General features: G+C 33.9%; 1 protein-coding gene across 8 annotated transcripts in view; it reads left to right on the top strand.

Moving 5' to 3' along the window:
• WDFY3 (WD repeat and FYVE domain containing 3) overlaps positions 1-14,214 on the top strand; it is a 275,767-nt gene that overhangs the window by 181,660 nt on the left and 79,893 nt on the right. For 7 of the 8 annotated variants that reach the window (XM_036906343.2, XM_036906345.2, XM_036906342.2 and 4 more), the window contains 7 exons: positions 2,918-2,991; positions 3,075-3,236; positions 4,600-4,694; positions 7,549-7,669; positions 7,885-8,102; positions 11,472-11,707; positions 12,834-12,968. In XM_036906343.2, coding sequence (XP_036762238.2) covers positions 2,918-2,991; positions 3,075-3,236; positions 4,600-4,694; positions 7,549-7,669; positions 7,885-8,102; positions 11,472-11,707; positions 12,834-12,968 — 1,041 coding nt within the window. The remainder of the gene's footprint in view (positions 1-2,917; positions 2,992-3,074; positions 3,237-4,599; positions 4,695-7,548; positions 7,670-7,884; positions 8,103-11,471; positions 11,708-12,833; positions 12,969-14,214) is intronic. The other variant, XM_036906344.2, reaches the window with a different exon arrangement.

Genomic DNA, 14,214 nt, shown 5'->3' with positions numbered 1-14,214 from the left:
AGGCAGGCACCTACCATTTGCCAGCTCTCATGTCAAGGCCCTAACTCTTCTTCCTTATAACTACTGAAAGCTGACTTACCAGTTATTTTAAATCCCTAACAAACAGACTGTGTGCCCTTCTGGCTTTACTGACACTATTCTGAGAGCTTATTAGCAGCCTGGCCTGTACTCACGTCTTAGCACCTCAAGGCACAGGTCAGCCTGTCTCCATCATCTTGCATCTCCAAGTTCTTTTAGGCACCACTGTCTGGTTCTTACCTTTCTCACTCCTTCCCCATAATTTTCTGTCTATGAAATTTCCATTATTTTATATAAAAGTAACTAACTGTGCTTCTTAATCTTTTCCTTTATTTGTTGTTTTCTTTCCCCCTGTAGATTCTCACCCAGCCTCACAGACTCGTCTCTGCAGAGCCAATTCTCAAATCTAAATCTCTAGCTTTATATCTGAATTCCAAACCTGTTTCTAACTTCTTACTCAACATTTCCATTTTTATGTCCCAGCAACACCTAAACTGAACTTAACATCTTTCTCAAATTAGTTCTTCCCTCTAACTTCTTTTTCTATTAATAACACCGCCATTCCCCCAGTCACCCAGGCTTGAAATTGAAAAATCAGCTTCCCTCTTCCTGTTAATGAACAGTATGATATTAGGCTGTATAGATTATACTTCCCTATTTCATTTAGTCCACCTTCTTTGTTTCTCCTGCTACATCCCAATCCAAGCCCTTATATCAAGTCTCCTCTTACCTGCTAGGATAACTATCACTTCTTTCCCCTTTCTCACTCCTGTATCTTTTGACCTCATTTTTAAGGCCTCATCATGTCACTTATTCAAAAAGAAAATTAAGAACTTGTGAAAGCACAGAGATAAAGATACATGGAAAAAATGAGGACAGATTATCATAGCAATTACTCCTTTATGATATAAACCAAGCCTGGCTTTGTTTTTATCTGGTAATCAATATATTTAAGTCAAGGATTATCCTTAGTTTCAAATTTCTGCTTAAAGTCTAACATATAAACATCAGAAATCTAGTTTCTTGAAAAATTGCAGCTTCATTTTTACATTACCTTACTCACTTTATGGCTTCATCTAGCATTCCTAGTTATTCCAAACCACAGTAGCCTGTAAGTACTTAATTCACCCTGTTTTTAAGGCAGTCATTTGGCAAGTATAAGTGAAATAATTGTCAGAGCATACAAGCATTTTATGTTTTAGCAGTTATTCTAGAACTTATATATGAATAACAATTATCTATCTTCACAAAGTATATCATTTTGCCTATACTATAAAATCTTTGCAACAGTGTACCTCCATCTCTCTCTTCCTGTCCTTTGTGCTCTATTGTCAGACATTTCTATGTTCATAATCCCCACAATACTTTATTTTTGTTTTACATAGTTATCTTTTAAAGACATTTTTAAAATTCTTCTGAATTTGCCCATATATGTCAGGTTCATGGAGTTCCTCATTCCTCAGTGTAGATCCAGATTTCATCTTGTGTAATTCTTCTTCCTGAAGAACTTTCTTCAACATTTCTTGTAGTGCCTATCTACTAGCAAAAAATTCTCCTGTCAGTCTTTTTACTTTTTTGAAGGATTTTTGCATAGAATTCTAATTGATGTTTCCTTATTCTTCATACTTCAAAGATGTCAGTCACTCCATTATCTGCTCTGTTTCTTCTACTTGGGGTTTCTTGGCATTTTTTAGGTCTGTGAGTTTGTCATTTTCATCAAATTGGAAATTTTTGAGCTGTTATTTCTTGTACTGTGTTTCCTGGTGCCCACCCCCAACCTTTCTTAACTCCAATTCCACATATCCTAGATTGCTTGATATTGTCCCATGGGTCAGGTCACTAATGCTCTATCTAGTCATTTTTTTTCAGTATTTTTCTCATGCTTCATTTTGAATAGTTTCTATTGTTAAGTCTTGAAGTTCACTGAATTTTTTTCTGCAGTGTCTAATCTATTACTCCCATCCAGTGTATTTCTCATTTTAGATATTTTTCATCTGTAGAAGTTCATTTTGGATCTTTATGGTTATCTTCCATTTCTTTCATCGTCATGTTGATCTTTCTTTGTTACATTCTTTAATATATGGGGCACATTTTTAATAGTTTATGTAAGATTCTGATGATTTCATCATCTCTGTCATTTCTGGGCTATTTATAATAACTGAATGTTCTCCTACTTATGGGTCATATTTTTTCCCTTTTCTTTGCATGCTTGGTGATTTTTGACTGGGTGCTAAATGCTACATTGTTGAGTGCTAGATTTTGTTGTATTCCTTTAAAAGAGTATTGAACTTTGCTCTGGTGTTGCAGTTATCTTGATCCTTCTGGTTGCTTTTAAGCTTTGTTAGGATGAACCTAGAGTAACCTGGAGTACAGTACTAATAGGCCCCACTACTTGGTATTATACTTTTGAGACCCCCTCCCCAGCTCTCTGTGTATTACAGAGTCTCTGCATTCTGGTTGGTCAGAGTGCAGACGAGAACTCAGCCCTTTGTGAATTCCAGGAATTGCTGGGTGTACTGTTTTGCAGTGGTTATTTCCAGTTTTGGACCCACACAGGATTCCAGTCATTCAGTCCTTGTATTCCGTATATAGCATTCAGTATTCATTCTGTCTAGTGTATTTTGTATATTCATTAATAGTACTCAGTCAGTGAGCCCAGGGAAGCTTGCCTTTTTGGTTGTTTACTGAGAGGGTAATTATCATAGCAATTATTCCTTTATGAGTAGAACCTGAAGTCCTAAATGCAAGCAGTTTTTATTCAAGCAAAAATTAGTAAAGTGGTTATATTCAGTTAATTATATAAGTGAAGTAAGTTGGTATACTGCATTTGTGCTGTTTGATTGGCATTTTGAATACTTTTTAACCCAAAATATATCACTATTCTTTCTTTTTATTGTAGGTCTGGCTCCATGCGCCCTATGAACTTCATCTTTCCTTGTTTGAACATTTTATTGAGCTGCTCACAGAATCCAGGTATTAGTTAATAATGATGTAGTGAGTTGTTCAGCTATGGAAGAGATGATAGTATAGTGTATAAAGTCTTCTTTCTTTTATAGTGAAGCATCAAAGAATGCCAAATTAATGAGGGAATTCCAGCTAATCCCAAAGCTGCTACTGACCCTTCGAGATATGTCTTTATCCCAGCCTACCATTGCTGCTATCAGTAATGTTCTGAGCTTCTTACTGCAAGGTTTTCCCAATAGCAATGATCTGCTCAGGTATTGAAAACTTCTGTATTTGTTCATTAACTAAGAGTACCAATGAAGTGAAAATGAATGAGATGAGTGTAATTTGTTCCTATGCCTGTATAACACCTACAATGTTAATACTCTTCAGGATATTTGTAAGGCACAGAAAACATGCATGTCTCAGTATCTTAAACAAACCCAGTTGTTACCATTGGTGTATAATAAAATATAGGTGAGAAAGGATGTGGGTATGAGCCCAAAGAAATTATCCCGGGTGTAAAACCGTTCAACACAGGAATTCTTGGTCCCTCTTCCCCAAGCCCTGCTACTTCTCAAAGATATGTGTACAAGCGTACACACACACACACAGGCACACACCCATAGTGGACACGCCCTCTCCTTTATACTTACTCTCTACCACCCAAACAGATGGTGATATTTTACTTTTGTATATTCAAACCTTTTATGTGATGTAAGGATGATTTTGCTGCTAATGTGAAATATGGTGTAATGCCTATTTATGGACTGTCTGTAGAAATGTTCTACAATTCACTTGGTAATTCCCATCTTAACTGAAAAAGGAAGGAAAAAAACTAACCAGAGTATTTCCCTAGTAGAGAATTGTTTGAACTGGACTTGACTACCACTTTTCTTGTAATTGCATAGGTGTCAGGTAAAATCACACCCACTTATTACAGCATTCCAAGGAGACTAATTTCTACTCTATACAGCATGTAAATCACTCGTTTTTATGTGATTTACCTTGAAAACATTTTTTTTTAACTTGACAGATTTAAAACGAGTTTAAAAATTTTGGAGACTGTTGTTATGAACAATAATTTAGATCTTACCTTAATACTATAATGATCAGTTTGCTAAAATTGTCTCTGAAACCTATCAAGTTTTTAATTTTTCTCTACAAATTAAGAAACCAAGGCCTAGGGAGGTTAAGCTACTTGCCTCAAGTAACGAAAACTTGAATAAAGCCAGGATTTTAACTTCAACCTGTGTTTCCAAAACCCAAGCTCTTAACTACAAGGCTACTGTGGATTCATGTAGATAATGTTAGGACATTCTAATTTTGATCGTACTGTTTGGTCCTTGAAATCATTTAGCTTAGTGCATTAAAGGACTCAAATTTCTGGAAAAGTATATTCTTCCCTGTACTTTAAAATATAATAACATATTTCATGTTAATTGTAATGGTCCTAAGGGAAGTAAACCAAATGTAATCACTTAAAGGTCTGTATAAGATGAGTTAAAATAAGAAATACTATTTTATGTTTTTCATTTCTTTGTTTTTTCATTTTTCACATTTTTGCTGTGTTTTAAGGAGAGAAAAAATAAAATCGAAAAAATAAAATCCATCACCTTTTTTTTCTTGTATTTAAAGGTTTGGCCAGTTTATTTCTTCTACTTTACCAACCTTTGCAGTTTGTGAGAAATTTGTAGTTATGGAAATAAACCACGAAGAGAAGCTTGACACTGGTAAGTCAATGCTGGAACTTGAAAACTAATGACTACCTTATTTTCATCTGGCACAGGTAGACCTAAATTATATGTGATACTATTATGTTACTTTTCTCCTTACATTACTTGCTTTGGTCTTTCACAAATGTGTTCATGTTTAATCAAGCCAATACAGTGTGCACAAGTACAGAATTACCTACAGAGTTTAATAGGGTACGTATTTTACTAGAAATAAAATAGTTTCCTGTTTTTAGAGGATTCATAGAAATGTTCCTTTAAATAACAGACTCTTACTCTGATTTCTAGATAGTTTTTGATTTTTTCAAGTTTCTATATGTCTCTTCAGAAACAGTCACTTGCTAATGTGAATTATATCTATATTACTATTATTTTCATTTCTCTGTTAAATATTTAGTAGTCACTTAAGGAAAGAACATTTTCCTAGAATTATTTTATATAACTGTGAAGTAAAAGTGATTTCATAAGTTTTGAGATTATGGACCTGTGACAACAACTTTTTTCCCTTTTAATTTACCTCATTTGGTGCATATTTTTTTCCCAATATATTTTTCCTGTTATGTATTCTAGGACAGGAGATTTTCTTGGAAAGCATTGAAATGTACCTTTTAGATTGGCCTGTAATTAAATTCACAATATCTTATATTTGTTCAGCATTATTTACATTATTATCCTGTTATGTTAATTCCAAAATAATATCATATAAATGAATTCCTTTACACCCTTACAACACTAGTGACCTGAGGGTGAAGAAGACTCTTACTTCAGTGCCCCATAAAGAAGTTCTCCATGTTGGCTATACTATCCAGAGCACAGCCTCTCCAGTGCTTTCTGAGTAAGAAGAGAAATGGTATAAACATGTTTTTCAAAGGAGAAACTAAGAGATTTGAGAGGCTAAGTGACTTCCTACATATCACAGAAGACCAATGACTGCTTAAACTACTGCCTACTTATTTGTTTGACATTTCTTTGGTAAAGCAAGTTAGCAGTGGATGAGGAACAAAAAGATTGAATCAGTGGATAACACTGAGTGCTTAATATCTGCCATGCACTGTTCAGGTGCTTCCTGTAATATTATGAACCTTATGAAATAGGTACTGTTGTTATCCCAATTTTACAAGGAAAAAAACTGAGCCCCAGAAGGGTTAAGCAGAAGAAACTCACCTGAGAGCATGCTACTGCATTTGAATTCAAGTAGTCCGCACCAACATTCTAAGCTTTTAACCACTATATCTTTCTACCATATGCAAAAATTAAGTATTTAAGTTCTGAATTAATATATGCCAATTAAACAGGAACTAGAAAGCAAAAAGTACTTTAAAAATCTTTGGAAACATGATGCATCTATTTCAAGTATAAAAAATATGTAGGAAAATATTTCTCTATTCTCTGTATTTCTTCTTAGCCATTTGAATTCAGTAACCACAGCAAGTACTATAAAAATTCCATTAGTTAAGACCATAGTGGGAAAGATGTATAAATTACCAATTTTTCTGTTCACCTGACAGGTTGATTAGTCTTCTCCTCATCACATCACTGCCCTTTGAAATAAGAGAGGAAATCAGAAACACATTGCTGGTCTTGTTAATATAGAACATTTATTGTTTATTTGCTACAAACTGAAGACTATATTAAGTATAATATGTTCCAAATATGTAAAACCATACTTTTTTCTTTCTAGTAGCTTACACAGTATTCAGGACATACCTACAAAAAAGAAAATGGTTTGAATGTTGCTGAATGGTGATAATAATAATCACTGCAAAATGAAATAAATAACATAAAAGGCAATGCAATGTGGAATGAAGTATCATATTGAGTGGGAAGAAGTTAACCTGGAAATTCTTTTCAGAGTTAATTGTCTTAAACAATATTTAAAAATTAGGGGAAGCATAACTGAAAGAAAGCCAGACATAAGGAGAATTGTTCATTTCTGTGTAGATTGTCATTTTATTGAAAGGAAATAATTGAAAAAAGGAAATAATGCCTGTATTGATTTAAGTTGTGTAGTATGCTTCCATAAGGCAATTTATAAATTGATGGGTCCTATGCATCTTAGAAGGGGAGAGAATCATGAGCTCCCCTTGGTAAGCTTAAAGCACCCTCCCCAATAATAAAGACACTAAATTAGCATTTTGAAACAACAGTGTTTAAAGGTAAAAACAGCCCCTTGCCCAGACAAGTAAAAGCATATAAACATGGTAGGTAAAATTTAGCTTGAGCTTCAATTCTGGAATAAGGGAAAGCATGTGGATTGTGATTTATTTAATCCATAGCCTGTCAGTGTCAGAATTTGGCCTAGAACACTGGGCCATTGATGCTTGGTCCTCTGTGTTCCCAGCCACTGTCCATTGAGAACCATAAGCTTACTGTTTTCCTCCCCTTTCTTATTTCTGTTGTGCATTTGAATGCCTTTTGCTTCTCTTGTATGCTGTTTAATTCTAACTTCCCTTTATGAATCATATTTACTTAATATGCTTCCTATTTTAACTGGTAAATTTATTTATGTCCTTCAAAAATAATGTGGAAATTAAGGATTTGGACTATTTTAATCACGTGATCCATATTTGATTACCACCCCCCATTGGTAAGGGAGTGGAATATTAATGTAAAAAGGGCTCACAGACTTTATTGTCACTTGTTTAGATAATGTCAGATATAAATGAACAATTTTCAAGATTCCAAAGAGAAAGGATTTAATGGACCCTTTTTGTTGTCCACTTTAATGAAAAGTATTCCTAGAGAAAATATTTTCTTAAAGTTGTATTTTCCATTCAGATTATCTGGAACAGTGTCGGCTTTTTTATCCTAGTTTATCTACTAGAGCAATTTAATGTATTTATTTTCATTGTAGGAACTGAAGAAGAGTTCGGAGGTCTTGTATCTGCTAATCTTATACTTTTGAGGAACAGACTTCTAGATATCTTGCTAAAACTAGTTTACACATCTAAAGAAAAGACAAGCATTAATTTGCAGTAAGTAAAATCTTTTCAGAATTGATCGTACCAGTTGTTCTTACTAGTTAATCCATAGTAGACGAAAGAATTGCCATTGACAATATAATATAATAGATTTTTTATAGATCCTGAAATTTATATAAAACCTAATCTTATTTTTCTTTGTAACTTGAGGTCGTAATCCTTGAAATCAATGTGTTTTGTCTTATCTTTTAATCTGTTTTTTTGAACAGAGCTTGTGAAGAACTGGTCAAGACCCTGGGTTTTGACTGGATCACGATGTTCATGGAGGAGCACTTGCACCCCACCACAGTCACAGCGGCCGTGAGGGTCCTCGTTGTCTTGCTGAGCAATCAGTCTGTGCTTATCAAGTTTAAGGAGGGACTCAGTGGTGGGGGGTGGCTGGAGCAGACGGATTCTGTCTTAACTAATAAGATTGGAACTGTGTTAGGTATGGGACTTCCACAGTCTGGCTTTAAAATGGCTGTTGTGTTGTGTTTTGTTTTATTTTTAAGCCTTACATAAGATTATACTCTTCAGTTAATCTGACAAGCATTAAGAATCATAAGTTTATCATGAATTAATGAAAGATAAAAAGCTTATAAAGGTTCAAATTTAGCTTTTTTAATTGCAAATCAAACAGGTCAGAAACAGAATGTTAAGATGTGAAAATTCAAGGAAATTCCTTGTGATCTTTTTGTTGTATATTTCCTTTTCTGATCTCTACATAAATAGTTTACTAATTATCAGAATTGAATTAATAATGATTAGTATTTTGAGTTCTTATTCTGTGCTAGTTACTAAATACTTTGATTTTCACAATTACTTATTTCATTTTCACCATAACCCTACAAGGTGTAAATGCTATCTGTCATATGCATTTTACACGGAAAGTGAAGACATATGGGTGAAGTCACTCACCAGCTAAGGGGTGTCAAAATTTGAATCCAGGTTGCTCAGATCCAAACCGTATGCTTTCTTAACATTTAGGTTATACTGCCACTCGAGGATTCAAGCTCAGTTTCAGCCAAAGCCCCTTATTCAGCCAAAACACAACTAGTTTATGCTGTTTCAAACATGGAACTAAATGTTTAAGTATAGAAATTATACTTTCCTATGTTAAATTCATTTGAACTAGTATATTTTTGTTCATACTAATGATCTTACTTTAAAAAATAGATATTTAAGATAATGTTTTTACTGAAAATTATAGTAATTCAATTCTTAAAGTAGTTAAAAAATATTTGTCCTTATTACAGTCGAAATCTTATTTAATTGTATTGTGCAACAAACATCAAGACTACCGACTTTGTCTTGTCAAGTGAGGAAATTAGGGATTAGAATTTAATGTGCAACTTAAAAAAAAATAAAAGTATCAGGACTTCAGTGCTATCTGCACTACTTTGTCAAATATTGAAGCAAATGATAAGACAGCTTACAGCATAGGATTGTTGTCATTTCACATCTGGGAAATGTCTGAAGAAACTATGTGAAGAAAAACTCAACAAATGATTTCTCAAAATTGTCTGCTTTAAAATGTGCATTTTAAATTATCTTCGTAGATATGCATTGACTCTAAGGGAGGAATACAGCCTACAAACATTATTATAAACAGTTTGATAGCAAGAAACTTAGCTTAATGACTTTAATAATAGCTACTTACAGAATAAACAGTGAAAAAGCACAACCGAATATGAGAGTTTTAAGTGCTAATTGACAGCATTGCTTCTCATTGAAAGCCAAACACTGCAATAGTTATAACACCTAAGATCCATATAGCACAGTCTTTCATGTTGCAAGATTCCTTAGCATATATCATCTCATTTGGCCTTAATGATTCCAGAGAAAAGTATATTTTATGGTATATAGGTTCTATTTTATGGGAAGTAAGCCTGACAAATACACATTAAGGATTAATTTCCTTAACTAGGAAGTTAAGACTGTTCCATATATAAGGTTCCTGAGTCAGATAGTAATAATGTATAAGTATTTGTCTTCTGTTAGTCTTGTCTTTCCTCCTGCCCTACATCACTTCACATCATAAAAATGTGCTTTTACTGTCTGACTTTCCTAACTTCATACCTTAGAATTTGTTTGTCCTTCATTGATACCTGCTTACACCATGCATATACTGCTCTGGTTCAAAATGAGAAATTTAGGTGTTTAATTTAAAGATGATTCACAATTTAATTTTGTCTGAGTATCTATCTGATACATAATGTGTGTATATACACCGTATATATGTGTGTGTGTGTAGTGTATGTATGATCTCATTGATTACATTTCTCTTGGATGAGCAACAAGTTTTTGAATGTTTTACTCACATTTATTACTTGTCAAATTTTTCTTTATAACAATACCTTCCAGTAGCTTAGCTGTAACTTGAGTCTAAATTAATGCTTAATTGTAACATATTAAGTATTCCTTAAGAGTAATTATAGGGAAAAACAGAGTATGAGAATTTAGGAAGGTAAATGCCAGTATTGGTTTTCATTAAGGACCTGTAGTTTAATCAAAATTTATTTCCTAGTTAATGTGTAAAATATGCTTTGTCTTTTGATTTCTTATTCAAAAGCTCTTAACGCTCTAGAGTTTTGTAGACTTAGAAATTCATTTAGAATTCACTGTAAACAAAATCACCCAGTGTCCTAATGCAGCCAGACTTTCAGAAATGTGGTGATGTCATTAAGAAGGCCAAGGGCTGCAGAATACCTTATAGGCTCTGAAAGAGTGACTGCAGGAACAAGTCCTAGTGCCACCACTCATTAACTTCACAACTTTCAACAAATTGCATATATTTTATGTTAAGAAAAGGATAATAGCAATTTCTAATTCACATGTTCACTGTGTTTGAGAAATGAGATGAAAAAGGTTTGTAGATTGCTGTAAAAATTTTTGTTAGAAGAGCACACATCAAAAGATGAATTCACATCACACTGAGCCGTTGGTTAGGATAAAATATTTTAAATGCCACCTGGACACAAATTTCTCTTTTATATAAATGGTATCAAGTATGTGCTTCCTTAATCATTTCATTAAGGTCTTCCTTTGTGACTGGCCACTGTTTATCCTGCATTGAGCACTCTACTAGGTTTGGGTGGCAAAAGAACTAAACGCTTGAGCTGGCTCCTGAAATTAGTTATGTAACTGAGGAAACAGGATCGATAGGTTGATGCTGTAACCTACAGTAATAAGAAACAACCATTTCCTGGTAGAGCTCTATTTCTAGAAAGGGCTCTGGATGTTCAGGTAGCCACAGTCACAGCGAGCTCAGATTTGCTGTCCCATTGCTGGGCAACCTTCCATCAGAAAAACAGACCATGCTGTAAGAAAAGATTCTTTTGCTTATTCACTTGGTCTTTAAATTTGTAGATTATTTTAGGTTAGCTAGTTTTATCATGGTTTTCTGGATAATTGAAATCTATTAAGTATATTGTAGCAATTATATTTTTAAGTTACATTTTTGTAGCATCCTAAACTTTGCTTTTATTTTGCATTTTACCTTCTTCTTAGGGAAATGTGAGAGCTCTTTTGAGATAATTATTTTAACAAGTAGAATTTATATTACCTCTCATATCTGACTGTGTCAGCTATGTTTCAAGACCTATATCCTAGTAAATAGGCTTGCTTAAGTCAAAGACATGGTAAAGTAAAACTTTTGACTCACAGATTAATTTTAGCAATTGAATAGTTAATTGACTATATTAATATGAGTGTTCTGGATGGAAATGTTACATATACTGAATTACTCCTTTTGTTAATGTAGTGTGGTAATTGATGATTAGTTTTATACTTACTGTTAAATTTCCTCTTCTTTTAGGATTCAATGTGGGCAGGAGTGCCGGTGGGAGATCAACGGTCAGGGAGATTAACCGGGATGCCTGTCATTCTCCTGGTTTTCCAGTTCTCCAGTCATTCCTTCCTAAACACACTAATGTCCCCGCTCTCTATTTTCTTCTCATGGCATTGTTTCTGCAGCAGCCAGTTAGTGAGCTGCCTGAGAACCTGCAGGTCAGTGTGCCTGTCACCAGCAGCCGATGTAAGCAGGGTTGCCAGGTAGGAATTATCTAGTAAGGTATAAATGTAATTAAACACACCAGAAAAATCACCATAGAGTCGGGGGTTAATCACAATTCATTCCATCCCTTTCTGACATTTAGGATTTTGTTTGGGACAGAAAAATCTGAAAATCCCATAGAAAATTTTTCCAGAGGTCCTTTCTCCCCATTTGGTCTTTTTCTCTTTATGGATACTCTGTGATTATATGTGCATAAAAGACTTTGGATTATATTTAATGGTAATCTAAAAAATTATTTTGAGTTATGTGATTTTTTAAATTTAGAAATATAATTTCATTTCTGTGAAATTAAAAATGGGGTGGTATGTATGCCATAAATTACTTGGGTGGGTGTGACAAGATTCTTAGTATAAGTTCTGATGAGAAAAATATTCTGAATTTCTTAATGAAAGAGAATATCCATATTAGGCAAACAGTAAGGCTTTCTTTCATTTTTAATGGTGAAGACTTGTGGGTACCTGTACATAGCTTATTTTTGTGGCATGGCAAAGGTAGGAATTTACTTTGAAATTCAACTCTACTTCCATCATTGTGCCAAATGCAATTCAGATCAATTCTAGCAATTGACAAAACCTTTTAAATTAAAACACAAAATCTATACCCTTACCTTAAATCAAGATACAGATTCATGCTTAGCAGAGTTTGGTTGGTTATGTAATTTTCAAAATAAGCATGGTACCACATCGTAAAATGTTACATAAAATTGCTGCGAATAAATCTCAGCTGATTTTTATTTTGTCAAATCTTATCTGTATATAATCTAAAAGTGAATTGGGTGTACTGTTAAATCCTGTTTAAAATCATCAGTTCTGTTATTTCATCTTCTGGCATATATTTTATTTTTTGGTTGTTTTCTTTAGAGAAAGAAAGTGGAAAACAATGTTGTTAGCATAGGAACCTAAGAAAGGATGATGGATAGTATTCACATATTCTTCATAAATGTAATAATGAGTTTTAAATATACAAGGGAGAAGTTGTGGTCTTTTACCTCTTCATCAAAAGCATGAATTAGTTTCAAAGAAATTTTAGAATATTAGAACTCGTGAGGGTCTCTCCTGAAAAAAATCAACAGTGGCTAATCTTTATTCACTTTTACCTCTGCAGTTTGATTTAGATTCCATTTGGACATTTATCTTTGGAGTCCCTGCCTCCAGTGGAACTGTGGTCTCTTCTATCCACAACGTGTGCACAGAAGCTGCTTTTTTATTACTGGGAATGCTCCGCAGCATGCTCAACTCAGTAAGTTTACTGAGCGAGGTTGCCTCTTGACAGTTCCTCCTGCCTGTGGTATTTTTTTTTACATAGAAGATGCCTTTGGTATCATAACTACCTATTTACTGCATGGTCTCTGGAAACTTAACCTGTTTTGTTATCTCTCCTGTAAGGACAGATAGCACAGTTGTTAAGACCATGGCCTCTGGAGTCCCGCCTGGGTTCAGACCCCATCTCTGGTACTTCAGACATACTAGCCTCTGTGTGCCTCATTTTCCTCATGGATAAAATGCTAGTGATAGTAGAATTTTATCTCTTAGGGTTGTTGTGAAGATTTAATGAATTAATGTATACACAAAGCACTAACAAGAGTATTTAGTATATAGTAAGTGCTTTGTGATTGTTAACTGATGTTATTAATGCTATAAAACACACATTACAATGTATACGCATATATAATGAATATTGTAGTATATGTCATTAAAATAACATCATTTGAACTTTAAAAACACTTTGATTTAGAGGTTAATGTTAGGGCTAGTTTATTTTATATCTATTTTTGGTTTTTCTGTTCTAATTTTTTCTTAGATATGAAGAATTGAAAGAGTGAATGAGAAAATGTATGTACCTATCTTCTAGGAATACTGTGAATAATGACTTAATTTGTTTACATAATTCAGGACCACATTGTAAGAGGAATTATTAATGAGATACTTTGGATTCCTAGCACCTAACTATTCTTAGTCAAAGCTATTCTTACACAGTCTTAGAAAACATTATGATTAAATGTATTAATTTAGAATGTTTGGGGAGTTTTGTTTTGGTTCCTGTTCATAGACAAATACAAAAAAAATCTAAGATTTAAAAAAAACACCATTCTGTGGGCAAGTATCAGAAGATAGGCATTGTTCAAATATATTAGTTTTTGTTAACTTTTCTATCATTTCTGTTGTTGTTTTGCTCTGAAGGAAAAACACACTCTTGTGTGTCTTCTCTATTCTCAGTATTCTGCTACAATTCTGCTTTACTTCTGATGCTTCAAGTCATCAAATACGTTGGGGGGTAGAGGGGAGTTGCCACACAAGCTGGATGTCCCACAGTTCAGTTCTGTCCTGACACTGTCTGATAGCATCAGATCCCCATCAGATCCCAGACGTTAAGGGCTCAGTTCCACAAGACTTGCCAGACACTAATCACAAGTCCAGGTTGTCACTGATGCTTTGGGTGAACATTTTGCTTACTAGATTACTAGTTTATGATAAAAGGATAGGAC

The sequence above is a fragment of the Manis pentadactyla genome, chromosome 5 (genome assembly GCF_030020395.1).
Source record: "Manis pentadactyla isolate mManPen7 chromosome 5, mManPen7.hap1, whole genome shotgun sequence".
NCBI lineage: Eukaryota > Metazoa > Chordata > Mammalia > Pholidota > Manidae > Manis > Manis pentadactyla.
This window is presented reverse-complemented; position numbering and strand designations above follow the sequence as displayed.